General features: G+C 41.3%; 1 protein-coding gene across 2 annotated transcripts in view; it reads right to left on the reverse strand.

Moving 5' to 3' along the window:
• Positions 1–13,965, reverse strand: part of RPN2 (ribophorin II) — a gene marked incomplete in the record, with an annotated part of 690,715 nt that overhangs the window by 212,282 nt on the left and 464,468 nt on the right. For both annotated transcript variants that reach the window (XM_044090218.1, XM_044090217.1), the window contains 1 exon segment: positions 12,289–12,418. In XM_044090218.1, the coding sequence (XP_043946153.1) occupies positions 12,289–12,418 (130 nt within the window).

Here is a 13,965-nt window from a genome sequence, read left to right on the forward strand (position 1 = left end):
CCACAGAAATTCCTTTTGAAGGCATGGAATGAGTGGTATCAAAGCTTCTAGGCTGTGACTGTGCTGACACCATAAACTCCTTAGGTACCATTGTAGTTTCCTCATATGTAGCCTTGCTTGTGGAATCAGAAGAATACAAGATGCCATGTAACCCAGGGCCTGCAGGATTTTCCTTGCAGTCAGCTGTGTTTGTTCTGTCAGATTTTCGAAATAATCCAGTAGTTGTCTTTGTTTTTCTTCCGTGAGAAAAGCCATTTGGATGGTTGTATCTAGTTTCGCACCCAGGAAAATTATCCTTTGGGATGGAACAAGTCTTGATTTGTGAATGTTGACTGTATATCCCAAAGCCTGAAGTAGGCGGATGGCATAATTCAAGTGTTTTACCAAAGTTTGTTGGCTGTCCGCTTGTATAAGGCAGTCATCCAGATATGGGTATATTTGAATCCCCTGAAGTCTGCAGTGTGCAATTACTGATGCCAGGCATTTTGTGAATACTCTGGGCGCAGTAGATAAGCCAAAGGGCAATGCTGAGAATTGATAATGCTCTGAACCTGCAAGAAATCTGAGGTGTCTTCTGCAACTTTGTCTGATAGGGACATGCAAGTATGCCTCCTTGAGGTCTAGAGTTACCAGCCAAGACCCCTTGCCCAGCATGGGAAGGAGTTGCTGTAGGGTCAGCATTTTGAATTTTGGCACAATGAGATAAGTATTCAGTGCGGACAAGTCGAGAATAGGCCTCCACTGTTTTTCTTTTCTTGGGACAAGGAATAGTCTGGAATAAAATCCTTGGCCTTGTTCTATGAGAGGAACCTTTTCTATAGCTTTCATTTGCAATAGGTTGGAAATTTGTTTTAAAGCCTCTGCCCTTTGATTCGGTGGCAGGTTTGGCATGCCTTTTCTTTTTGGTAATGTATGAAAATGGAACCTGTATCCTTTGTCTATTATTTACAGTGTCCATTTGTCCCTTGTAATACTGTGCCAATTTTTTGAGAATAAAGATAGCTTTCTACCCAAAGGTGCTTCCAATTGAGCCCTGGTTGGCGGGGGTCAAGGTAAAGTCATTGAGTCTGTCCTTGTGGAGCAGTTGTAGGTCCTGCACTACCTCTCTGGTTAGGAGGCTGCCATTGACGTCCTCTGTAGGAGCCTCTAGCTTGCCCTCTACCTCTGGCACGCCTGTTCTTGCCTCTTTGAAATCTCTCTGTGTCTGGAAAGGACCAATTCTTAGAGGGCCAATTTCTGCTGAATCTTGGTGGTTGGACCTGGAGAAAATCTTTGACTGTTTGTACAGATTTAGCCTTTTCCTCAAATTTCTTTAAGACCTCCTGAGCAGTGGAGCCAAATAACTTTTGCTTTTCCAGTGGCGCATCCAGAAGCTTTGCTTTAACATGATCTGGCAGAGTTTGTTCCTTCAGCCAAGCATGCCTACGTATGACTGCACCTGTCATTGCTGACCTACATGAAGCTTCCAATGCATCATAACCACACTGCAAGAAATGGTTGCTAATCTGTTGGGAGTTATGTACCAGATCCTGAAGTGACTTGCGATCTAGGGGTTCAGGTGAAGACAGTTTTTTATGCAATTCATCTAACAAATACTCTTGGTACTGTATCATATGGACAATTTAATGCCCTCATAGAAAGAGTGGAAGTAGTATACACTTTTTTACCCCATCTCTCTAAAGCCCTGGACTCCCTTTCAGAGGGGAGTGGATTTTTAGTAGTGGCAGATGCAACCCCTTTAGGGCCCTGGGAAATAGTTTCAGGGTCAGCAGAGTGGGCCTTGTAAAGGAAATGATGTGAGTCCGGGACCCTGTAGTACCTATCGGGTTTGACAGGAGTCGGAGGAAGGGAGTCGGGGGTAATGCTAGACTCAGAGTACACATCATCAATGACATTCAAAACAGGAGGAATAGCCAAAGGTCTATGCTGAGGTAAATGCAAAAAAGTCCTTAATCTCTTCCTGGAATCAGAGAATTCCTGGCCCTGCCATTTGAAATGCTCTCTCATGGAGTGAAGGGTCTCCCCAAAGGACAGCTCTTCAGGAGGGGAGGCAGAGGGAATAGATTCCTCTGCATCAGAATCCTCGAAGGCCGTAAAGGCCTCCTCCTGGTAGTCTGAAAGAGCAGAGCCATCTGAGGCCTCATCAGAGGACTGGGGATCAGTGGGCTCAACCCTGGGCCTTTTGTCTAGAGGAAGTTGAGAGCCCCTGTCCGGATGTGGCTGAGAGACCCTAATTAAGGAAATAAGGTCCTCAGCTAAACTTAAAATCTGTGAACCTGTAGTGGATCCCTGAGGAATAGCCTTGGGAGGCAGAGATTTTGGCTGTTTAGCAGCTTTAGCCCTTGTGAATGCCTTTATGGACATGGATGCAGGAGGCCTGGCTGCTCCACGTGCTGGCATAGTGTTGTCTAGGGAAATGGTGCCGGATGTTTCCGGAAACCAGTTTCTGAGGGAAATTCTATAACCGACTCAGAAGAGGCCTCCGGGGCCGAGGTTGCCGGTTGTGCGGTTTCGACGGTCGGAAGTACCAAGGACTCGGTTTCAGCCGAGACAGAGACACTCGCGGTAGGCCTAGGCGTGGTTTCAGCCAAAACCACGGTCCGCGTGTGTCGGTCCTTGTCCTTCCGTTTTTTGGTTACATGAGAAGTCGGAATCTCCGACGGCATGTTGTAACAGTAACTAGCCCCAAAAAATTCCTCTGCAAACTCCGCCCGATGCCTAAGAGTGCGTCGGTTGAAGGAGTCACAGGCTGTACAGGCCGAGACGTCGTGGTCTGGGCCTAGGCAGGGGAGGCAGTAAGAATGGAAATCCTTATGAGGTATTTGTTTCCCACAAGTTAAGCAATTATTAACTTTAAGGAGTTTGATCTGACATCGGCTGAGGCAAGAAAGAGTCCCCAACGGGGTACTTAACTTTTGAAGTCTTCAGTAGCTGAAGTTACAGGAGCTGGCCGACCGGCACTTGCGAACTGCTTCTGCTTCGGGCACCACGCGGCAAGAAAGACTGGGGAAGATGGCGTCGGCTGACGCTTTTATACCCCAGGCGCTCTGACGTCGGGGAAAGGGCGACATCAGCCGACGCTGGACCCAGACTTTGGAATCCGGCCAACCGAAGGGCTGCCTGAGGCAGGACAACCCATATGTAAGGACTGCAGATGCATCCTTGAAGGACATCTGGTAATGCAAGTAGCCTGCTTTGAAGCGGATGCATCTTCTGCAAGATTCCCTGATTGGGATATGCAGGTAAGCCTCTTTTAAATCTAGAGTTACCAACCAGGCAACTTTGCCTAACATAGGAAGCAAATGGTGAAGAGTCAGCATCTTGAATTTTGGAATGTCCAGAAAGGTGTTTAGAGCAGATAGGTCCAGAATTGGATGCCATGATTTGGCTTTTCTGAGTACCAGGAAAAGTCTGGAATAGAAACCTTGTCCCTTTTTCTCTTCTGGTACTAGTTGAATAGCCCCCTTTTGTTTAAGGGGGAAAGTACTTGTTTCTGCGCCTCTGCCCACTGATTTGCAGGCAGGTCTGGCCATCCGTTTGGAGTTAGCAATGTGTGGAAATGAAATCTGTATCCCTGGGATACTATATTTAAAACCCATTTGTCCTGGGTTATAAGTTGCCAGTTTTTTGCATGAAGAGCCAGTTTTCCCCAGAAAGGGGCGGCTGAAGGGTAAGTGCTTGGTAACTCTAGAGGAAAGTCATCGAGACTGCTTACCATAGGGAGGTGTCTTGTAGTTTCTAGATTTGGAAGAGGAGGCACCCTACTGCTTAGTTCTGAAAGTCCCTTAGGACTGAAACCTGGTGCCTTTGGAATGTCAGGGGGTTTGACTTGAGTGGCTCTTGAAGGAACTGGAAAGGACCAGTTCTTAGTAGGCCAGTGTCTACTAAATCAAAAGTTGAACACCCCAAAAACAAGGGGAAACACCAAAAAACATCCAAAAAAAAAAAATCGGACCACCGCCAAATGAGAACCACGATTGCAGGTAACACTTTAATCACAGCACATCAAGAACATCCAGACTAAGCGCTTTCACCATTCAATAATGGCATCATCAGAGTCAGTGTAAGCATAAATCCACTATCCTTAAATACATACCCTAATCAAGTTCACAATCACTTAATTAAATAATTAATTAATTACATTGTTAAATAATCAATTGAGCAATCATAGCACATTTGATTTCATTCCTAACCAACGGGTCTCTAACTTCCACATTTTACATGTTTTTATTATTCATTAATATTAATATAAATTATAAAATCAAAATTAATTTAATTAATTTATTATTTAGATATTATTTATTTATATTTATGATAAATTAAAATAATAATTTTTTAGAATAAACTTTTTATAGATGTGATTTTAAAATGTGATATTGTTTTTTTAGGTAGAAATATGTATGAATAATAAAAACATGTAAAATGTGGAAGTTAGGGACCCGTTGGTTAGGAATGAAATCAAATGTGCTATGATTACTCAATTGATTATTTAACAATGTAATTAATTAATTATTTAAATAAGTGATTGTGAACTTGATTAGGGTATGTATTTAAGGATAGTGGATTTATGCTTACACTGACTCTGATGATGCCATTATTGAATGGTGAAAGCGCTTAGTCTGGATGTTCTTGATGTGCTGTGATTAAAGTGTTACCTGCAATCGTGGTTCTCATTTGGCGGTGGTCCGATTTTTTTTTGGATGTTTTTTGGTGTTTCCCCTTGTTTTTGGGGTGTTCATCTTTTGACTTTGTGCCATTTGGCTCTGCCTGTGAGTATCGTGTTGTTGGTATCCTTGATCATGGACAGCATTTTAAAGGAGCTTCTATCATCGGTTCAGAAGCTCATAAGTATGTATGAAAAAAATGAAAAGGATAAAAGAAATGGAGGGGCCGTGGTTGGTACTAGCCACATTAGCACTGGATGTGTGAGCCCAACCGATACCGAGATTGGCCTGTTCACTTTACATTCACCTATTGCTTCTTTGACGCCAGGACAGAGACCAGCGGCGTCAGTTTCGTATAGTGGTGCGGTTGCTGGATCTAGTAGAGGAGGGCCTGTAGAGGGGCCGGAAGTGACGCGAGCACCTTCTATTGCAGCTACCAGTGTGCAGAGACAGCATAACCAGGAGCGTTGGTTTGAATTACCAACTTTGGACTTTTCAACGGTCGATTCTTCAGTCAGTAATAAAAATGTGTTCCCGGCCCTCAGAGAGCAGATATTTCGATATGAAAAGCTCTGTAGAAAGTACAGAGCGTTGCAGCTCGACAACTTGTTTTTGAACAAGTCAAAGGAACTTAAGCAGGTACCTAAGGGTCTGCGACTGTGGAAGCTTCCGATGGGGATTAATGCAGGTACTGAATCTTTCAAAGAGCTTGTTTGTCTATTTGACCGTACTGGCCTTGAGTTGCTTGATATTATTATCAAAAGCAATCAGGGTAAGTTAATAGAGCTGCGGGGGGAGATTGATAAACTTTATATTAGTATTACTTCTGACCTTCTTTTCTTTCAATACCAGGCATGGTTTGACAAAGTTTTGTCAAAGTTGGATTTATTTGTTAAACAAAGTAAAGAGACTAAACAAAAAAAGCTTATTCGGGATACCGCAGATTATGCTAATGGGCGTGCTTATCCTGTGGGCGGCCAAAGACTTTATTCTACGGCGAGTTTGCAGCATGGTTTGGACAATAATGGTGACATTGGGGGGGATAACAATGAATGTAATAACAATAATGATTGTGAATTTCAGGATGCTGATTTTTTTTAGATTCAACAAGCGGCCCAAGGAGGTCGGAGCGTCTATTAAACAGAAGTCGGAGAGAGGGTCCTTCATACGACAGGGGTATGGGGAGGGGGAGGGGGGTGATGTGGAAGGATCATCCAAATTATTAGAGTTTGGGTTCAAGGAGATGTTTTTAGTAACACAAATCAAGAGTTAACCAACGGGTCCATTATTCAGGATTATGTTTTTAATAACAATGATAATGATAATATGAGTACAAGCAACAATGATATTTTAATCGAAATACATGATAATGGCTTGGGTATCAATAATATGTGTGAACATTCTGTAGATAACGAATTGTTTTGTGTTTGTGTCGAAGACATGCGGGTATGTGCACTAGGTGTAGATCATTCAATGATGGATTCTGATGTTAATAGTGAAGGAAGTGGGATTGAATCTGATTCTATTTTGCAATGTTCTACTTTGACAAAAAATGGGTTCATTATTTATAACTACATTGATTTAGAAATTGGTGATAGTTATTTTGGTTTATTTAGTAAAGGGATTAAGTTTGTCCCGAACTATAGGTTGGATGTGGCTCAAATCCTAGTGGATTTTAAATTGTTTTTGAGAAGACTCGACCTTCAGTTATATTTTCAACAGAAGAATGTTTGTGATTATGATGTAAGTAGTTGTACAACAGCGGTGCCTTTAAAAAGGACGAGCACCTTTGTTCCACCACACAATGGGGCTCTGTTAGTGTTTGACAAACTAGTAGAATATGAATTTAGAAGAATTTGTGCGACAAAACATTGTTGGCAAGACAACCTGAATGAAGGGGAAAGATTGGTTTTAAAAGAACTAGGGGGGGTCAGACAAAGTGAGGTGTATGAAACCTGACAAAGGTGGCAGGATGGTTATGATGTGTAAGATTGATTATTTGGCAGCAATAACGAAGCTTTTGGATGAAGAGGCTGTATACACTAGAGTATCAGTAAATGAGGTTAACAGAGCATATAAAAAGATTGATCTATTTTTGTTAGATGCACTGTTTCAGGGGGTTATAAATGAGAAGGAGTATGATTATTTACAGGTCAAGCACCCGATTATGCCCAGCATCTTTGGGATCCCTAAAGTACATAAGGGGACTGAAAATTTGTCATTCCGACCCATTGTGTCAGCAAGGGGTTCTAAAACAGAACCCCTTGCGGCCTTTGTAGATGTGTTTGCTAGGCCTGCCCTCACAGGAGTGGCCCACATCCTTAGGGATTCCTGGCATTGCCTTGAAAGATTGAGGAATGTCAGAAGGGATTGTGAGTTGTTTAGCTTTCTCACGATAGATGTACTTAATCTTTTTTCAGTTATTCCCCATATAGAGGGCCTTGAGATGTTTTACGAATGTTTAAGTATTAGTGATAAAGTAGATAAAGAAAAGATCAACCTACTTTCTGATTTGATGGAATTGGTTCTTCACAATAATTTCATGAAATTTGAAGGAGAGTTCTATTAGCAATGTTCTGGAGTGGCAATGGGTGCTAAATGTGCCCCAGTGTTTGCCAATCTTGTTTTATTGGCCTGGGAGAGGGCTTTTGTGTTTCCTTCTGAATACTATTCTAAGATAGTGTTGTATAACAGGTTTTTGGATGACCTGTTGATTATTTGGGAAGGAAATGAAACTGAGGCGATTGAATTTGTGAATTTTCTGAATAATACTACGAAGTTTTTGAAATTTACATATGTGTGGAATCAAGAGAGTGTTAATTATTTGGATATTACTATATCCAAAGATAAAGGTGAGTTGATTAGTACTATTTTTAGGAAGGAGAACTACTCAAATTCGCTGCTTCATTTTGATAGTTGTCACCCCTTTCATCAAAGGAAGGGGGTGGCAAAGGGGCAGATGGTTAGAACATCAAGGCTTGTCAGTGATGAGGGAATTTTTAAACTGGAAATTTACAAATTGATTGGCATGCTATTGGATCGGGGGTATCCCCTGAAGCTTTTGCTAAATATTAAAAAAGAAGTGTATAAGAAGAGGCGGACTATTTATGCCCCTATTTTGAAACAAGGGGAGTTTATTGGTGGAACACCCCCTGATTGCAGGGCCAAGGATGTTGGTAATCATGATGGCCCAGTGCTGGTTGTAAAATATAATGAAAAGTCCTCTGAAATGTGTTCTGTGGTAAGATGTGCCTGGAAAGAATGTTTGGGTCTTGAAACAAAAGCTATTTTAGGTAATGAGCCTCGAATTGTGTTTTCTAGGGGAACTAATTTGAAGAATAGGTTGGAGAGAATTGGTAGAACTTCGAGATCGTGGATGGGCAAATGTGGGGCTTGCAGTATGTGTAGGTTTGTTGCGGAGGGTGCCTATGTTTGTGTGTCAGGTTTTAAGCGTACTTTGGCCTGTCCAGGTTTGTGCAACTGTAACAGTAGGAATCTAGTCTATGTGGCGTCATGTATTTCATGTGACGCCTTCTATGTGGGCATGACGACCCGTAGGCTAAGAGATAGAGTGGCCGAGCACATTAGGTCTATTAAAAATAAGGATGTTCATAATGCTTTGTATTTGCACTCTAACAAATGTTTAAATTTTAAGAAATTCATATTTTTTATAATTGATAAAGTGTTTACAGGGGAAGGCGGAGATGTGGGTAACAAGGTCGCATGTTTGGAAGCTGAATGGCAATATAGGTTGAATGCAACGAGACAACCCGGGCTCAATGATTACATCTCATTGAAGCCAGTTTTAAAGCGAAAATCATATATTATTTAATATAAATATAAAATTAATTTAATTAATTTATTATTTAGATATTATTTATTTATATTTATGATAAATTAAAATAATAATTTTTTAGAATAAACTTTTTATAGATGTGATTTTAAAATGTGATATTGTTTTTTAGGTAGAAATATGTATGAATAATAAAAACATGTAAAATGTGGAAGTTAGGGACCCGTTGGTTAGGAATGAAATCAAATGTGCTATGATTACTCAATTGATTATTTAACAATGTAATTAATTAATTACTTAATTAAGTGATTGTGAACTTGATTAGGGTATGTATTTAAGGATAGTGGATTTATGCTTACACTGACTCTGATGATGCCATTATTGAATGGTGAAAGCGCTTAGTCTGGATGTTCTTGATGTGCTGTGATTAAAGTGTTACCTGCAATCGTGGTTCTCATTTGGCAGTGGTCCGATTTTTTTTTTGGATGTTTTTCAGTGTCTACTAAATCTTGGAGGTTGCACTTGTAAGAAATCTTTCACAGTTTGCATTGATTTAGCTTTATCTTCCATCTTTTTTAGAACTTCTTCAGCCTTATTACCAAAGAGATGGTCCTGTTGCAAAGGAGCATCCAACAATTTTGCTTTAACATGATCAGGAAGAGATTGCTCTTTGGGCCAAGCATGTCTTCTTAGCACAGACCCAGTTACAGCAGCCCTGCAAGAAGCTTCCAAATAATCAAAACCACATTGCAAAGTATGTTTTCCAACTTGTTCAGCTGAATGCAATAGATCCTGTAAATCTTTATTTTCCACACAGTCAGAAATCAACATCATTTTCTGCTTAAGCAATCCCATGATATGCTGCTGATATTTTAGCATATGAAATTGACAGTTTAAAGCCCTGATTGCCAAGGTTGCAGAAGTGTAGACCTTCTAACCCCATCTATCCAGCTCCCTGGAATCTCTATCAGAAGGGGTAGGATTTTTAGCAGTAGAAGCCTTAATGCCCTTGGGGCACTGAGAAATGGTTTCAGGATCCGCAACAGGATTTTTGAAAAGGAATTTATGGGAATCAGGAACCCTGTAGTATCTCTGTCTGGCTTACAAGGAGCCGGAGGCAGAGAATCAGGAGCCATACTAGATTCTGAAAACACATCAACAATGTCTAGAACAGGAGGTATAGCCAAAGGCCTATGCTAAGGAAGAAGAAGAAAATCCCCAAGCCTCTTTTTAGATTCAGAAAAATCCTGACTTTTCCAGTGGAAATGTTCCCTTAAGGTATGTAAAGTTTCCCAAAAGAAAAATCCTCAGGGGGAGAAGCAGAAGGAATGTAATCCTCTGCATCAGAGTCCTCATAAGTAGGTATAGACAAATCCTGTTCATTACAAGAGTCAGAAGAAATAGAATCCTGCTCAGAAGAGTCAGTCAATTTCTGCTCTAGGTCTTTCTGATGGGGGGGGGGGGTTGGCTACCCCTGATTAGAGTAATTAAATCTTCAGCCATTTTGATCATTTGTTTTTTAGGCATAGGGGCCTGATCATGTGGCCTAGGCATCATTTTTTTAGACATAGATCGAGATTTTGGCCTTAATATTGAAGATGGCGTCTGTTTAATATATAAAACTGTAGGCCTGAATACACCCTCAGGACCCGGTGCCTGCACAGCAACTCCGGACCCATCCCAAGGTACAGACACCCGTGGGTTCCATAAATTAAGCATTTTGCAGCATACCGGACTCCGAATGGGTCTCAGTAGAGGCCTGCGAATCAGAAGTAGCGGGTATCGGGGGCTGCGAAAGCACCTCACTGAGTACCGGTGAACTGGCGACTGGCTTAAGAGAAGCGTCGTCGGCAGTTTTGGACCTCAACGACTTCTCTCTTTTTCTTTGCGTTTTTTTAGGTATTCCGGTAGTCGGATTGCTAACAGACGACATTTCTGGATAATTACACCGTGATCCAAAATATTTAGAAGCAAAAATGTACAGATAACGGATAGTGCGTTGATTAAATAAAGCACAGAACCGACAGCAAGGTACGTCGTGGTCAGGGCCTAGGCAAGGAATACAGTACAAATGAAAATCCTTATGAGGTATTTGCTTCCCACAAGTAATACAATTATAACGTTTACTGACATCGGTAAGGAGCAAGAAAAGTTTCCCCAATGGGGTACTTAGCTTTTTAGTTGAAGACTTCGGTTCTGAAACTCGAAAATAAAAATTTCAGGAGTCGACCGACCGGCACTTGCGAACTACTTCTGCTTCGGGCACCGCGTGGCAAGAAAGACTGATGTAATGGCATCGGCTGAATGTTTTATATCCCTGACGACCTGACGTCATGGAAGAAGGGACAGCATCTGACGCAGGACCCAAGACTTTGTTAATCAGGCCGACTGAGGGCAACCTGCCAGCAGATTACACAAATGTAATGACTGCAACAGTGAAACATGAAGAACATCTGCAAAGGCAACCTAAGCCCTCCCCCTGATAGACATATGCTCAACACACTTCCTAAGAAGGTTACCATCACAAATTTATGACTGTCAAACTCATCTCCCCGGTCCTATAGCTGTAGTGTCATGCAACCATTCTCTTCCATGGCAGTTGTCTGGCTGACTGGGGACACCATCTCCATGGCCTCAGGATGGGCAAGTTGGCATATGGTGCTCATTTCCCTGTCTGGGTCTTCCAGTACCCACGCTGTTATTCAAACCAAGGTCGGATGGGTTATAGTCAGGGCTTTCTCTCTCCATCATGAAGCTGGTGACAGGGGAAAAACACGGAATTGGAGCTGGTCTTATTGATTCTGAAACTAAGGAATTTTTGTTATAACTTACAAGGGAAAGCAAAGTTATAAGTTTCTCTTGTAAGGTCTCAAAGGACCACAACAAGACAAAGCGGCTTAAAAAGACCAAAGTGCCAGACCAGCATGCATCTCTGAAATCCTATCAACAAGAGTATACCAAGAAGCAACCCATGCTTTACTGTTAATTTTCCATGGGTTACCAACTACTGCAAGAATGTCACTGGCTACAACTAGTAAGCTATCATGAGTTGTTTCCAACTATACCACTAGTGACCAAGGTTGAAAAATGACCCCTGGTGCTCTGCAGACAGCCAAGCAGGTGGAGTGTAGAGTACAACAGCAGGCTCTCTCAACTTGGGAGGGGGGCAGGACTAGTCTGAGCAGTGCTGATCTACAGACCAAGCACCTATGCTCTGTAATACGACTGCATCTTGGCAATGCCTTAGGTCTAAACACACAAGACCATTTACAATTAAGACCTACTTGGCAGCAATGTATGCAAGATATCAGCTGGGAAGATGGTTTACAAGTAAAAATCCTCCAATATCCCAAGATAATCAAGGTACCCATGATGCCTTAAACTTCCTCCAATGTCAAATCTATGGTATATTTACACTCTCAAAAATATAGTGAAATATGTATGCCCTTCAAGTTTGCTTTTTTAAAACAATTTCTGTCTTCCCTGCAGGATGCAACTTCATAACCTTCAGGTGAAAATAAAGCCAGAACATTGAACAAATGAAAATTACTCTATGAAAGATTATTCTTATTCAAGCATCTACTTGGTCATCTTTCTGTACCACGAGTCAGAAGAATGGATTCCTAATAAATACAAATAAGTACAGACTAACACTAACAGAGAAAGATGGGTTATTTCAAATGGAAGATTATTCTGACATTACTTAGGCTTTTTATAAAGGAACCTCTTAGTATGATGAACAACATGTAATTTATTAAAGAATATGCTTTAGGGCAAAAATGAAATCAGTTAGAAAGACTGTATAAAACAAAGATCTTCTGAGTATCTTACCTTTTTACTGCTTTATGGGCTAACATCCTGTTGCCTGTAAGGAATGTAATACTGCCTAAGATGGTCAGGTACTTCAAGGTTTGGAACATATTAAGGTGAGTCCAGTATACGTACATCAGACCCAGCATAGCTGAAATTAAAATAATAGTAATCGGCATAAATAGTTTTAGTAAAATAATTGCAACAATAAATTTGAACAGACATTTTTAGAAGAGATTCAAATTATGGTTGCTCAGCTGTAAGAGGAAGCAGCTTCACATTACAAGTCATAATTCAGAATAGCAGACTACCATATTCAAGGCACAACATAATGGTCATGTATTCTAAGAAAAACCCTGACTTGGTTTTCAGTAGCAGTTACAGGCCACAAATGCCTATTCCGCTTTGACAAAGACAGAACTGACTTGCTCTGTAATTAGAGCTTGAATCCATTATCCTCCCAGTCACTTGCAAATTGTGCAAATATGAAGAAATCACAATCTCTGTGTCCTCATAGCTCAATTATGAAAAACAAACAGCAGGAACCAAATAATTTACTGAAGCAATACAGTTCTAATAATATGATAATTATGGGAAAACACACGCTACTAGTCTGGATGTCCACGTTACTAAGGCTAAAAATGAGAAAAAGGGCCAAAAACTGGCCACAGTAATGTTTCTGTTCACAGGGGCAACACTATACAAATATCTGCAGGGGGTTCTGCAGTGGGAAGAACTAATGACAGTGTTCCAAGATAAACTTCTAAACTTTATTCCAAGACAGAGCTTATTCTTTATGTGGGTCAAATAAGGCTGCTGAGCCTAAAGATCTAAAACCTTTAAAAATTTGACAGTAGCCCCCAATGGGTCCCTTGAACTATTACTCCAGATGGCCTGCAGCTGGGGCATAGCTGCAGAATGCTATGATCCCCAGACAGCCAAAGCACCAAACAGTCCTCATGGCTGCCTAGGCAGTGACTCTTCTAGATGTCTCTTATCCAATCACATCCAGTACAGTAGACTGAATGGGCTCGAGTCTGATTGGGGGATTGATAGGTGGCAGGCACAGGAAAGTAAAGTTGTCTCTCCACTTACCACAACTGTAGAAATTTGAGTAGATCAATGTTACAGTACTAACTCTTGGGGTCTTCCTGCCACACAGAAGCCCAAGGTTGATGAGAATACCAGAGTCTTTTCCCCATTTCCCAGATGTCCAACATCCATGTGGACTGCCATCTGGATGCATTTGTATAAAGGGGTGCCAGCTGGTGCCATCTTCATGTCTTTCTTGTCTAGACAAAGGAGTTTAGATGGTCCTGAGGTAAAGTATGACCTGCCCAAATATGTTATGTATGATTCAGGGAACCTGACCTAAAGGAAAAGGAGAAAAGGGGGTGGAGACAAAAAAAGGGGAAGGAGGGTAGGAAAGGATACTGCAGTATAAATCTACATGAACATCTACAATTACGTTAAGTGGAGACACAACTGTACTATGATCATCATTGTCAATGTTGCACTACTAATTCTTGGAAAGACCTAAGGAGCTGGTTGGACAGGAATAGTATCTGAAGACAGCAGGCAAAACAGGATGGTAAAGGCAAGTCCAATTCTTGCCCTCAAGATGGTAATGCTTAGTCAAAGTGTGGACAGGTGGCTATCTTGTAGCCTTATGCCTGGTGGAATAAGCCTAGACCATAC

The sequence above is a fragment of the Protopterus annectens genome, chromosome 12.part0 (genome assembly GCF_019279795.1).
Source record: "Protopterus annectens isolate FY-2018-M chromosome 12.part0, PAN1.0, whole genome shotgun sequence".
In the NCBI taxonomy this organism is placed as follows: Eukaryota; Metazoa; Chordata; order Ceratodontiformes; family Protopteridae; genus Protopterus; species Protopterus annectens.